Here is a 14436-nt window from a genome sequence, read left to right as displayed (position 1 = left end):
ACCTTGGTACACACAGAGGGGTTAGCACAATTCTACCCAGCACTTCACCAAGAACAGAGACACAGTCCTTCCTAGCAGAGTTGAGACACTCCTTATAAAAGTGCTTGTGCAGAGAAAGCAGACAACCCTTCTGTCCTGCTGAGTTCTCTGACCATCCCCTCAGTTCTAGTCAAAGCAGCCTCAGAAGTATATCTTTAGCCCTCTGATGGCAAAGTAGAAGTTTCATTGTGCTTTTTATGCAAGTTTTAAAAATGAAACTGTAGGTCCAGCAGCCAGGACATGTCTACTTTTAGCTTCCTCTCAGACAGCCACAAGAGCTGATGCAATCTGAGAGCAGTCAGCCTTTGAAGATCAGCTCAGCATATCGGCAAGTGAGCTACAAATCCCAGCTCACGCACACAGAAACTGCTGCCAAATTTCTTATCCATCATCAGCTTTAAGGGGAAGGGTCAGGTAGGCAATGTTAGGTATGCGAAAGAACAGTGCTTGCAAGTAGAGCAGGATTTAAAATCGCCCTCCTAAGGGACCTTTTTTTCCACTTGATAGCTCAGTTCACTCCAGCGCACAGCTTAAGCCACTCTCCATGTGTAGGGAGACAGCCAGCAGATCAGTCTCACAAGCAGGAGTCCCTGGGACATGCTCTGGGCAGCACACAGCCTGCTGAGGGCCAGCACAGGAGGCTGGGCCATCCTCTCCCACTTTGAAGTGTTTGTTTGAAGCAGATCCAAGAGCCACGCTTTGCCCAGCAGCGCTTTGTGCCCAGTGACCTGGTTTGAGCAGGCACTGGAGGCAGCGCTCGAGCAGGAAGGAGCAGCACCAGGGCACACAAGTCGGTCAGTGGGGCCTTGCAGGAGCCTGTCAGAGCTGCCTTAGGCCTGCAGGGGCCAATCTCTCCACAAGGAGAGATGCCAGCATGACATTGTAAACCCTCACGCTCAGAACAAGGGAGGTTGGCTGCATTTCTGTCATATGGCTCTGAACACAGCACAGAGCCATGCTAAGCTTCCTTTGGATGTGTTTGTGGCTCTTGGGGAGACCCAGAATCTCTCCCCCCAATTTCACATAGAGCAAAGGGCCCATCCCAAACTCAGCATGGCTCCAACCCAGCACCACAGCTGTGGCTGACTCTAGCACTCTCACCAGAAATGAGCACAAGCTTTAGATTGCAACCTCCTATTGGAGTAACAGTATTTCCCCTACCCACTCTGCAGACCCAAGACAGCTTTCCAGGAGAACCAGCATCCAATCAAGCATTTCTTTGCACTGCACGAGCTCTTACCTGATCTATGTTCTGTCCCTTCTTCTTCATGGCTTTCAGGACGTTCTCAGGCGAGTAGCCCATGTTGACCACAGTCTCCACACATTGCCTCTCGCTGGGGGAGAGGCTCTGCTGCAGCTCGGCCGTGAGACCGCCCGGCCACTTTGTGCAGCTGCTGCTATTGGGCACTTTAGACACTGCAAAGTTTTGGTGTGTTACCTAAGGGGGAAAACCCAGAGGCTGAGGTGATGGTCATCTCCTGCATCCCCACATCCTGTTTCTGCCTAGTGCTGGAATCAGGATACCCCATGTAATTAATTCAAAAGGTTTTCTAGAGGGCCCTTGGGAAGTTACACACTGTGAGGATGAAACCAAGTAGCCTGATTCCCACCATACTCTTTTAACCCTCAAAGCAACAATCAACAAACCACATTCTCCACAATGAACCCTCTCCTACTGGTGTGACCAAAGCCTTTGAACACCCAAGCCCTGCAAGAGTGAAGGCTGGGATACAGCCAAACCCTGCATCTCAAAGGAAGCACAGATTGCTTCCTTCACCTCAGGTTTACTCATGACCTATGGTTTTCTGTACTCAAAGGAACACCACTTACCGAGATTACCATAAACATGATCCACAGGTGTATTTGGAAACTTACCATAGGGTTTTCTGTTTCCTGGTAGTCTGGGTGTACCTGCTGGACAACACACAAATAAAACAAGTATAAACATCATGTACTGGTCCCATTTGGTCCCATCTGTACTTTCTGGCATTAAAATGTGTTCAATCACATCCGTTGGCCCATAAATGTTATCAGGCACTTCAAAAAAAGACTAATAACAGTCTTATACACTATTTTGGATTTCTTCATACCAGATAATGTCAAAGTCTCTTCCCTCAGAGACTGACAATAACAGGTCTAAGGAACCCAAATCTATCTGCTTGTTCAGTCGTCTGTTGTCACTAGAATCTCTGGTTAAAATAAAAGATCTGAATGCATTCTGTAGAAGCTGTAAATAAAGGATTTCTACCTCAGAAATAAAGCCTCTAGGAAGATGGTTATGATGCCTTGTCTCGTTCAGGTCAGCAGAATTTGCCACAGCTGGGCAAGGAAGATTTTATAGAAGATTCTACCACGGGATGGGAGACTTCAGGGTCTGATCAGGCTCCCACATACAAGATGCTGACATTACCCATTGCCTGCAACTATTGAATCACTCTCATCATACTGATCATTCCTCCTCTCAGCACTCTACAAATGGATTATACTCCAAGAAGGATGTGTGTACCCCCACAATAATTACAAAACTGTTTATTCTGTCACTCTAACAGCTGCTTGTTCACACAGCCCCAGTTCAGCTCCTCACCAAGTCTGCACTGCCTGAATAACAGTGATAATTTTGAAGTCATTACCTAAAACTTTCTCTGGACTTTCTGACTATGTGAAGAGGTCAGAGAAAAATACACCTCTTTTCTAATCCCAAAGCACAGAAGTCCACACACCACACAGGAACTGTGTGCCACACTGGCTCCAAAGAACATGTGAGTTTTCTGCCCAGCACACCAGCAGGGCTGGGTCATGTTCCCTGCTGCTCACCTGCTCTGCTTCTGCAGAACCACCCCACCACTCTGTACAACCTTGCCCAAGTTAAGTGCAAAGCCAGGCTTTGGCCCCACCAAAGCTGCACGTTTCAGTTCAATACATTCAGAACTCCTGCGTTTTAAACAGAGTTGAAACAGAGTGCAAGAAATCACTGTGGACCAAGAACTGCAGTTTTTAGCATTTCTTAATACTTATTATGCCAGCACAGATTGCTTGAAAGGTTGTCCACATCCTTCAGAAAGGCCTTCTTAGTACTCAAACTGAACAACAAAAAACCCTCTGCAGAAGACCAATTCTGAAAAGATCCAGTAGAATTTTGACAATTTCCATTTATTTATTCCCAAAGACCCAAATCACCACCAAGGAGGTTTTGTTCTGCATTCCCAAACATCTTTCAGGGTAAGGATTTCTCTTCTAGAAAACCAACCCTGAGACATCATATTCATTCTGAGGCACTAGGGTATCAAAGAACCTATTCTCATGGTGTGTTCTTCAGACACATCCTCTCTCCAGAGACTTTTTCAAGGGCAAAAAGCACTGGAATATAGGATGCACTGAAATAGGGAAAACAGCCCTGAGGTCAGCCAGTGGGTTATCAACGGAAGGATGATGCTTTGTTATTGACACGGCAGCCAGGAAAACCAAAACTGTTTCTGATACCAGAGATTCAACAGTCTGGGAAAGCCAACTGCTCCTACACAATCTACTTGAGTTTAATTTCAATCTCCTGTCTGCATTAGTCATTTCTACCTCTGCTAAAGCTGCAAAAATCAACATGCTGAGATTCAAGAAAAAGTGAAAGTGAGGAGAGAGGAACACCACAGAACCTATGCAGCCTCAGAAAAACTATAGATTTATTTCCACCCAAAGATTCCTAGATCCAATTCAGTGGTAAAGCAAAAACCTCCATGGTAACTGCAAATTCAAAGTTACAATTTCTAACCTTGTGAGGGAAAAAAAAAAATCACTATGGAATACATTTGGATATGAGCCTTCTGCTCCCAGCCAGTGAGATGACTGTGATTTTGTTCTAGTGTTTTCATACTCTGGGGATTTTTGTTACATTTAATTAAATTCTTTTGTTGCATTTACATAATTTCTTGCATATCAGCCATCATTTTTCAGTGGAATTATACTATGGAAACATAAAACAAGCATAATCTGAAGTCTTGGAACTTAAACACAAAGAACTAAATTCTGCCACCATAATTATTTCTTGGTTCTTTCTTTATTTCTTGCTACTTCCAAAGCATAAATAGTTTCAAATTAATGAATTGATCTTATTACTTGTCCTAATAAGTCTATTTTCTTTTCCTATTTTGCATCTTCCCTTACAACATTGTCAAGAATACACATTCGCTTTTGGTCTTGAAAAAAATTTAATTCAGAGAGATTTTAATTTTTTGAGTGTAAATTCAGGCATCTTAATGCCAATCTACCCAGCTGTGAGTGGATCTTTCATCCCCAGAGATGCCATGTGCTCCATAACTGAGGCATACAGGCCCCTCTCACACCTGCGACCTCCAGCAGTCAGCAGGTGCTCAGCACATTGCTGCTCCTGCCACAATTAACAGCACTGAATTTGTTCCACTCATCAACAATCAGCTGCTCTGCTCTGTCAGATACACTATTTCCCAGAATATTGTACTTCACAATTATGAGTGCATTTATCTAACCCCGAAAAGAGCTGTGAGGACAAAAGGGAGAAGCAGCATCACTTGTCTCACAGCACACGGTGTCACACAAAAACCTACAGCACGACACTAAAATCACAGAATCACTGAAACACTGCCTCTATTGGACAGAGAAAAAACCCAGATTATTTTAGAACAAGCAAGAGGATTTGACTACACAGCTTTCACTAGGCTTCATGAGTACTGGGGTCCGGATCTGTGATTCTTTGTAAAAAAACCCACAAGCTTAATCTAATCTCTGTTCTTAGTCACAAAGAGACAAAACAACACCTGATGTGAAGTTACTGTCCTCAAAGTAATTTTAGAACTTGCAACAAGATTGACTCTTCATTTCCTCAATCTCGCATCTCAGAGCTGTATGGTGAGCAACTGTAACATTAAAAATACAAGATGATCTTCAAGCTGGTTTTGGTCTCCACTGAACAATGACTCTACCCTCCTTCACAAGAAAGGGCAAACACAAGGTTTCACATCACTATCTTTTTTTCCTCTTAAGGATTAATTTTTTAAAGGATGTCAGGAAGAAAACTGAAGCTAAAAAAAATAGGCTTACTTCACTGCAGGTCAACTGCAAGCACTTTTTTCTTCCCTGAATAATGCAGCACATCTGGGTGTTTTAACCTATTACTACTTCTATTCCTTGAGAAGCCTGCATTTCCCATTGTTTCCAGCAAATAAGCAAACAAGGAAGAAAACCAGAAGAGATTTGACTCAAACCCTAACAGCACTTCAGAATCTGATACACCTCATCTGGATAGGATAGAATGCAGGACTGTACACAGAAGATGCCTTATATGCTTAGGTCAAAGGTGTGCAATTATCAACAACAAAGGAGAGCTGAATAGCTAAAAAAACAATCATTGGATTTGGTCTAAAAACATCAAATTTGGGGCAAAATGCAGGGCAATAATCTCAGGTTTAGAACTACTGCCACAGAGACCTGTTGGACTGATCAATTCAACACGTACGTTAAGAGGAGCTACAATTCACTCCTAGCAAATGAAATTATAACCAACGCAACAGGGCAATTCAGAGGCAAAAGCTGCCTCTGCACCTCCACCTCTCACCCCAGCTCCACTCCACTCCATGCTTACCGTAGTTGATGTGCTTTGAGATGATTCTTCGTCTGTACAAACAGTCGAAACAGCCAGGGAAGACAGCCTGGATGAAGAGGATAATGTCTCCCTGCCACTGTCCTCATTTAGAGCGGAAAGACCAAGCATGTGGTGTCCATTCAGTTCACTGGCTTTGCTCTGAGCACAGGTCTGCAAAGAGCTAAGCAAAGTGCCATTGCGGAGACAGGTAGTGCTGTGGAAAGTGCTCGCGAGCTTTGATGATTTCTGATCCCCCTCATCTGAGTCAAGCTTAGGGAATGACAAGGATTTGATATTGCTCACTGAAGTGATGGGGGAAAGGGACACTTTGGAAGACAAGGACATCTTTTCACACTTTCCCAACTGTGGTAAAGTGATAAAGCCATTGGGTTTGTGAACGGGTTTGAAGTCCAATGTGGCCTTTTCTATGGATGCCAGAACTTCCTCATCTTGCAACACAGACTCAGACCCTCCTTTAGGCAAGGTATTATCTAACAGCTGGGCAACAATCGGCCCAGTAGTACCAACATGAATTTCAAGGATATTTTTTAATTCCTCCTTATCATCGATAGTTTTTAATTCCAGTTTGTCAAATGGGTCTTCTTCACATTCAAAATCAGCTGGGTTGAAATCTGCCTTTGGACGAGGTGGACTGAGGACCTTTTGCTTCACAGAGCTGGTGTTGGCTGGAGTAGGAGTCAGAATATTATTATGTTGCAGGCTAGCGAGGATGGGGTTAATAGGAGGAGGCATGGCTTCAGGGCAGGGTCCCTCTGAGAACCCCATCTTGGTGCTGTCCTCTGGAGCTGCTTTTGAGTTTGCTAGAGCTTCTTCTGCCTTGCGTTCAGCTTCTCTCTGGGCAGCCTGAATTTTTTTGATGTCTTCAGCCCACTCGATTGTTTTCTTTTCCAGTGAGAAGTCATACTGAATGGACATGGAGGGGAAAGGAGAGAAGGGGAAGTAAAAAAATAAAAAGGAGAAGTTATAAGGATCATAGCTGCTACTTCTAACAGCAATATAAATTAATGCAAAAGAGAATAAGAGCTACATGAATTACTAGGAACAGCAACATTTTTAAACAGCCTGCAGATTAACAAAGCTGGCAGACAGCAGAAGTACTTAATTTTGCCACTAACAGTAAAATTTGGCTGCAACCTGGATTAGAAAACTGTATTTTGCCTCCTTCCTACATTTAGCTTTGCTTTAGAACTACTCATCGTGCCAAGATCAGTTTCACAGCCCTCCCACCTTCCCCCAGGACAAGGGAGGTAGCAAGGGGAAATCTAATGAGTTATTAGATGAACAATCACACTGTGATCTGGCACCACTGAACTATCCCCAGTCCACAAGTTCTACAAGTCATTCAGCAGAGTATTTGTGCATCCAAAGGCCAATACAATATTACTCAGGTTCCCCTAAAAGATTCCTAATGGACTTGATATTAGAGTGTTACACCCATTGGTTTAAGGCAGTATTTTCATTCCCACTCGAGTGCAGTGCCTCACCAGCCAAAGGGGATACAGTGACTACACCAATGAAAACACATACAGGCAGCAGCAGATTTTGCTGCAGTTACTGATGTGACGGGATCTCAAAAGCTCTTCCCATTTAACATCAGGTCCTTTAAGGCCAGATCAGCACAGGGAGGCATCTACTCACTACCAGTGTACTGACCACAGAGTGGCTTAGCTGTAAAGGGCATAATTCTGAGGAGCCTAACTCCATCTTAAAATATCCACATATTTTTTTAATACTAAAAATATGAGTGGGAATGTGCATTTTTTTTTAAACAGTGCTCATTACAGCTCTAACAAGAGTCAAATTCCACTGTGAGATGCACAATCCACACTGTGCAGGGTGACCAGGCACACTATGCTGTATGAGCTCCAGCTTGGCAGAAAAATGGAGACACAGCACAATCAAGCCAGCAACAGGACATCAGTATCTGCTTTGGCTCTCCCATACCAGCTTAACTGGGTGGAAATATGGGTACTAGGAAAATCACGTAATTGTTTAATGTTATGAGGGAAAAGCCATGAAGTAGGATAACAGGGCAATATGTAGGGCAGGGAGAGAACAAAAACAGCAAGAAAAAAGCAAACCACCTATGGCAATACGTCACAGACAAAGTGAAAACAAGCATCAATTGGGACTGGTCAAGGAAAATCATGGATCCAAATGAGAAAGCATAATTCAATTAGACCTCCTGTATCACAACCTGCATTTGGAGATTAGACTTCCAACAGCTGCACTAAAGGAATTGATTTTATGCTACTAGTAATTTATTTAAGCAGAATACTAGCAGAAACATGCTTCTCAAGGCAGGGAAGCCATCCATGTACCCAGCTGTAATCTGTTCGCCCCACAGCTAGGAAAGAACTCTCACTCAGAACTACCCAGGAAATAAGAACAGAAAATTATGTCATTGCCTGGGTGTATCAGTTCTTAGGATTTATCCTATTAAAAACTATATTCATATTTTGTCAAGGTAACATTCAGCACTAACTATAAGCACACAAAACTACTGTGCTTCTTTGAAACAGACTAAAACAAATGCTTAAAAATAAATGCCAAATGGTTTTAAGGCAATAAAAATTAGAAGCTTTCTGCATGACCCATCATATTTTACTTTTCTATATAGCCCAACAGATCTTCTAGAAATACAAGACTGACTGTGTGCAAACTGTGACAACTTGGAATGTACAGCACAGCACCACAAGTTTGGGTGAGGGGAGAGAGCAGGAAGGCAAAATATCACTTACCTGGGCTTCTCTGACAAGCTGAGAAGAATCAGGCAGACAGAAACCAATGGGTAATCCAACCTTTGCTGGGGTTTTGAACTTGTCTCCTATCTTAAATGGGACATCATCAAGGTAACTGAAAGGCCCTGAAATCAGAAGCAGGAATTGTATTAAGAAAAAAACCCCACAACTCACGAATTTCACACTTTCAGTTCAGGCTCACATTGCTGTGTTTGGGAGCTATTTTATCTCCACTGCAACGTCTACACCAGATATGATATATGTAGATATATGTATGATATATGTACGATATATGTAGATATGATATATAACACAAATGGAGTTTGAAGCTGTTTGGACCTCAGTGTCTCTTAGTTTAGGGAGTTTCGTCAGAGTTTGTTTAATTCCTAAATTCTAGCCCATAACTGTTAAGAAAAAAAAATTTAAAAGTAAAGGCAAACCCCTTCACAACCACAATCCACCATATTTTGACATCAATGCAACCAGTATCTTAGTTTCCTTAGTGACAACACTATTCCTACACAACTGGATGCTGAAGCTCTCCTGAACACTCTATTTTATCTCTATAAAAAGTTGTGCCATTTTTTTTGTCATATTCAAAGCAGATTTTAAAATTACTCAGCTTTAGAACAACTAAAACAAACTACAATCCAGGTTTTGACATACAAATAGTAAGTAGCATTTGGACAGAAAGTGGTCACAAGTGCAAAGCAATGAAGCAAAGTCATTGCACTTCAAACAAAACACAGTGAAATACTAAGGCTATTAACACAGCAACTCTAATTTTTGAAACAAAGCAATCTAACTTTATCAAGCCCTATATCTGTTGTTTTTTTCTAGGATGATATTTCTCCAGCAAATTCACAAGGAAAAAGCACTTAGAGCTCAACCACCTCCAAACAGCCAGAGTATTAGTGTGTGCTTTCCTTGAGCAACTGTGAAGTAGTGTGAGAAAGCCCAAAATATAAACAACTTTTCCATTAACTGAAAGTGGTCTCTGGGGTCACTCATCCAAGCTTTTGGAATCACAGGCAAGGTTTCTGACATGTGTAACAACCTGAGGAATGACTCTAGGCCTCACCTGTAGCTTCTTCCTGAGTGACACAGATACAGAAAGACATTAGTGACATCTAAGATGGTGTTCAGTGACCAAGCCCTCCTCACTCAGTGAACTGTGACTTGCTGCTTTTATCTGACCCATTTTCTCACTCAGATGGCAGTATAAGTACTGTTTGTGTTCCCTCGCTGTTGATTCATCTACAAGGCAGCCACAGGCTCCCGGAGGCTGAGCAGCTTTCATAAACAAGAACATCCTGTCAATTTGCAGTTAAAGGCTTATATGCTGTCATTACTTGAGCTCTCATACTATGCACACGCTGGGTGGTCACAGAGTCCTGGTAGGACACTTTGAAATTATCAGGATGAAAGACCTAGATCCCTCCTGCACCTCCACGATGAAAAAAAATGCTCCAGGTAGAACATGACAGTGTTTTCAGTGATCCTTACTGTGAATCACATATCCAAGCACTGCATAGCATGGCCTCCAGACAGCACCTCACTTGGCCAACACTACCACTCTTTGCAACACAGCATCCAAGTTGTGCTTGAGCTGCCAACTTGAGAGCCTGATATGCAAAGCATTTGCTTATACAGAAATAACTGTGGCAGCCTCTGCAGCCAGAGTGGTAAATCGTGGCCAGGTCACAGACAATCAGATCTGCCAACTGCTGCTACCACGACCTGTTAGTCCCACTGGCACAAGTCCTGCTCTACACCAGATGATCCAAGTGCAGCAAGATTACTTCTCCACATGGAGAAGCTCAAATTGTTCAGCATGCAAATCCTTGTCTTATTAGATCTACTGACAATATGTAGTGGTCTACACTGAAGCACCTACCAGCCACAGAGGGTACAAGCACAAACTTTGCTGTTTACATACCAGCAATCCTGTTTTGCACAGCAAATAAAAAATACTAAGCCCACCTAGCTAGCAATATTAAGCTGCCAGCTTAACTCCAGATGCTTGACTAAGGAATAAAAACTTCCTAGTTTTTTCCCCAGTATACCGATATTTTTAATAACAACCCTTGCTAACAACTTCATCCTGAATATAAGTATGAGAAAAAGCCCATAAGCACATATTAAAACACCTCAAATGGTTTAGGACATTCAATGGCAAAAAGTCTGAGGCAAAATACCTCAGACTTAAAATTCAGCCCAATCAGAACAGCACTAGCTTGGTGAAGCTAAACTCTTATCCAGAGAGCCAAGAATCCTTTTCTTTCTGTAAGCAGATCAAGTGCGCACACTGAGGAGTAAAGGGTGCAAATTGTTTTCAATTCCACATTCTAGAGCAGTAAGAAAAACCTACATAAAAAAGGTATTATGAAAGACATTGTTACAACAGTCACAGGTTTAAGTGAAACAAGTCTTTACCAAACTGTTATTTAGTAAGTCTGTTAGCCAGTTCATCCTTGTATCAGTTAAAAACATACTGAGTAATTTCTGAGAATAGGCCTGGCTAAAGTGTACTTGTCAGCCTGACCTCTGTACTACACTCCTGGCACAACTACTCTAAGAGTAGGATTTCTCTCCACTTCAGTGTAACTCACAGAAGTGTCCAGTTTGGCACCAAAGTGGAAACACTTCTGAAAAAAACAACCAAAACAGGCATGAATGAGGAACAGTTTTGAAACCATGCGGAAGGAACTTAGTCGCTATGGTCACACAAATCAATTGATGGAAATAAGAGTTCAAAAGCTTTGAAATTGTATAGCGACAGCAAAATTACAACTGAAATATTGAAGCATTACACTTGCATAATCCACGTAGGAAAAGGGATTCTTTCCCCTCCACTCATACCTTGTGTTCCCATCTTCATCTCTGTTTGAACAACCTGCTTTAGGTGACCCTGCCAGGGGTTTGGACATGACAATCTGCAGATGTCCCTGCCAGCCTCAAACATTCTGATTCAGTGACAGCCCTCTAACCTCTAATAAGCAGTTCAACAATAATTACAAGAGCTACATCAACTATACTGACTGATTTCATCAGCCTGCCAGAGACACCGAGCTGAAGGCAGCCATGGGGATGGATGCTCTACAGTAAACCAGAACTCATTTAGTGAGATAACAACCCTAGAGTAGACTGAAACAACTGCCCTGCTGATCTTTTAAGACATAATTAAGACAAGGAAGTCGGCCCACTGCGCCTCAGAAACAGTACTGCAACAGTGTGATTAGGAACAGAGGGTACACAAAGGAGCACACAAGTTAACCAGGCAGCTCATAGCACCATTTGTTTGAACCTTGTTATTTTCAAGCCAGCAGCACGTTCCACCACACCAAACTTTTCTGGGAAATATTTAAGACATGTTGAATTCCGGCCCTGAGCAGCCTTTATTAGTCTGGTTAGGTGAGGAGAAAAATAAAAACAGACATAAAAGACAAGCAGATCAGAGCGTTCATAGAAACTGTTTTCAGACACAGGAGCAACTGCTGAATAGCTGTCAAGTACCAAATGAAAAAATCAGGTGTCTTGCAGCAAAGTCACTGGGCCACAAGAAAGAAGGAGACCATCCAAAAATGAAGTTTTGATATACTATTTCTATTTATCCTTAACCCAGTATTTAAGTGAGAGATTTCTCATTTTGTGCTATTCTTACTTCAACTTTACACTTGAAAGACTAAATAAAAGGCTCCAGGAAAAACGGAATTCCCTAGGACTCCTTTATTGCAAAAATTATCCAGAAAGATCAAGGTTGAATTTCTAAAAGCATTCGTTTTGATAGCCTGAAAAGTTACTGATTTGAGGAATCCACATTACATACAACAAACTGAACTTTAATGTTCTTCAGCAACATTAATTACATTGAAATTACACCCCATTTTCTTAAAAATAAGGACATTACAGGCAAATAACTTTCATGATACCAATCACCTGCATGACTTTATGCATCTCATATGCAGAAGACAGAAAAATAGAGTCTTTTCTTCATCGGCCTTCTGAATCAAGTTTGTCCAATTTAGGAGAGAAATTCATGGCTGAGCAAAAATGAAGCATAATTCAATGTTGTATTAAAAGCTTCACTTTCAATTCAGCTTCTCATGTGACTTCCACAGGAAGATGCTACAGATCTAGTGCTCACTTGATCAAATACCAGAGCAGTTCAGTTTTAATTTTGAAGGGGAATTTGTTGGGGAAGAAGAACATGTTATTCTACCATGAAGGAGCAGGGAACAGCCAGAGACTGATTTTCAGTTTAATCAGAGAACAAGCAAACACAGCATCAGCAAGCAGCTATGCATGAAGGAAGCCAAGGCACTTCGTTCCTAACAAAAAACTACTCAGAGGCTGAACAGATTAGTCTCTATGGACTGTCTAGGCTAGGACATTAGTCAGCAGCAATAGCAGGATTCATCCTATTGAAAAGACAAGGATGCTAAATCTCACTTACCATGAGAGTCGGATCCCAACTTCTTAGAAGCCATCTAGAACCTGAAAAAGATTTTAAAACAGCTTGAACAATTTTGTATATGTAGCACAGAGTGCATTTATGCAGTTCCAGAGTCTTATCTCTAGGTTATGGAATACATTGCAGACACCTGATGTGCCTGCTCCTAAGACAGATAAGCAAACATGTTTTTTAGCCTTGAAACTAATTGAGTAGAGAAATAACTTTGAGACCAAGGTTGGCCAATTGAAACAGCAAAATAAAACCCCAACCAAAAAACCAAAACAGCCAAGAGCCAAGACACAACCAGGGTGAACGGGAAGACGGAGTTACAGATCACAGCACACAGAGGCCACTCTGTCCCAGCCTCATCAAGTGCACCCTGCCTCCCTTGGCATTAAGAATAGCTCTTCCTACTGGAAATACCAGGCTGATCCTCTTCAGTTTAATCCCTGCTGCTCTAAAAAAGGGATACTACTGCACTGGGTATGCAGCCAGCTAGCCAGCATGGCACTCATCTAGACACACTGGGAAATGCATAAAACAGGTGTAAAATAAACAGTACCAAGAGAAAGACACCTTGAATACACACAAGAAACGAATGAGAACAGGCTCATCCACTGCCTACAACAGTTAGCAACAACTTTAAAAATGTGGATGTGAATCATTCATGGCCAAGATGTTAAACACAGAAGTGGCTAGCCAGCTTTTAACAGAGAGTAGGCCTGGCTCAGCAAAAGAGTTGATCAAGATAGAATTAGCTGTCAGCTAAAACTCTGCTCCAGGATGCTTATGGTATACTCAGTAACATGGGGTTTTTTGCTAGATTAGAAGTACATCACAAAGTACTACAGCATAATTTCTAGAGTAACTCAATTTATTTTTAAGTGCTCCTTGTAACATGACAAGGACTCAGAGGTGCCCTTTGCTTCTGAAGTTCTCCATCTCAGACTGAAATGCCGATAGCTGTTCTTCAAAACCATGGAGACCTCTGGTACATCCCCACAGGCAGCAGAGCACAACAACATGGGACAGATCTAACATTCATGCCCATCATTCCTCTTGTCAAGGACTCTTTTGAGCACTGTTCCATGGCAGATTCCAACTGCCAACATTACACATTAAAGGAAGGTGAGGATTACACAGGTTAGCTATTGCTGTTGCTGACAGGACTGGGGACAAGAAGAGCCAGTTGCAAGTACTCTAGGAAAATCCCTTTTGCAGTGAAAAGATCCCTTTCAACATTATATTGAAATCAACAAATGAACCAGCCCTGGCTAATGGGAAACCTACACAAAGCTAAAGCCAAAGCTGTACGAAGATCACCCACGTGCAACCAGACTTTGTGAAACACAGTGGGCAGATGCTGGGCCATGGGGAAGTGAGTCATGCTGGGCAAGTCCAGGTGCACGCTGCACATAAAAACTGTGTGTCATCCTGCTTAATGTTTGTCAGGTTCTTTTAGGAACTCAACAACCTCTCTCAGCAGTGCTATTATGTCTGAAACTATTCCACTAAACCAGAAACCGGTTCTGGCACCTTGTTCTCAGAAACAAACAAAACATTAAGGCTTC

The 14436-nt window shown here is 42.2% G+C and overlaps 1 protein-coding gene across 3 annotated transcripts in view; it reads right to left on the bottom strand.

The window, feature by feature from the left end:
* UBAP1 (ubiquitin associated protein 1) overlaps window positions 1–14436 on the bottom strand; it is a 34441-nt gene that overhangs the window by 3759 nt on the left and 16246 nt on the right. For 2 of the 3 annotated variants that reach the window (XM_074533445.1, XM_074533446.1), the window contains exons 2-6: window positions 12866–12906; window positions 8410–8534; window positions 5648–6571; window positions 1915–1953; window positions 1280–1477 (exon numbers count right to left, since the gene is read on the bottom strand). In XM_074533445.1, coding sequence (XP_074389546.1) covers window positions 1280–1477; window positions 1915–1953; window positions 5648–6571; window positions 8410–8534; window positions 12866–12899 — 1320 coding nt within the window. In that variant the 5' untranslated portion in view covers window positions 12900–12906. The remainder of the gene's footprint in view (window positions 1–1279; window positions 1478–1914; window positions 1954–5647; window positions 6572–8409; window positions 8535–12865; window positions 12907–14436) is intronic. The other variant, XM_074533447.1, reaches the window with a different exon arrangement.

The sequence above is a fragment of the Zonotrichia albicollis genome, chromosome Z, assembly GCF_047830755.1.
Source record: "Zonotrichia albicollis isolate bZonAlb1 chromosome Z, bZonAlb1.hap1, whole genome shotgun sequence".
NCBI lineage: Eukaryota > Metazoa > Chordata > Aves > Passeriformes > Passerellidae > Zonotrichia > Zonotrichia albicollis.
This window is presented reverse-complemented; position numbering and strand designations above follow the sequence as displayed.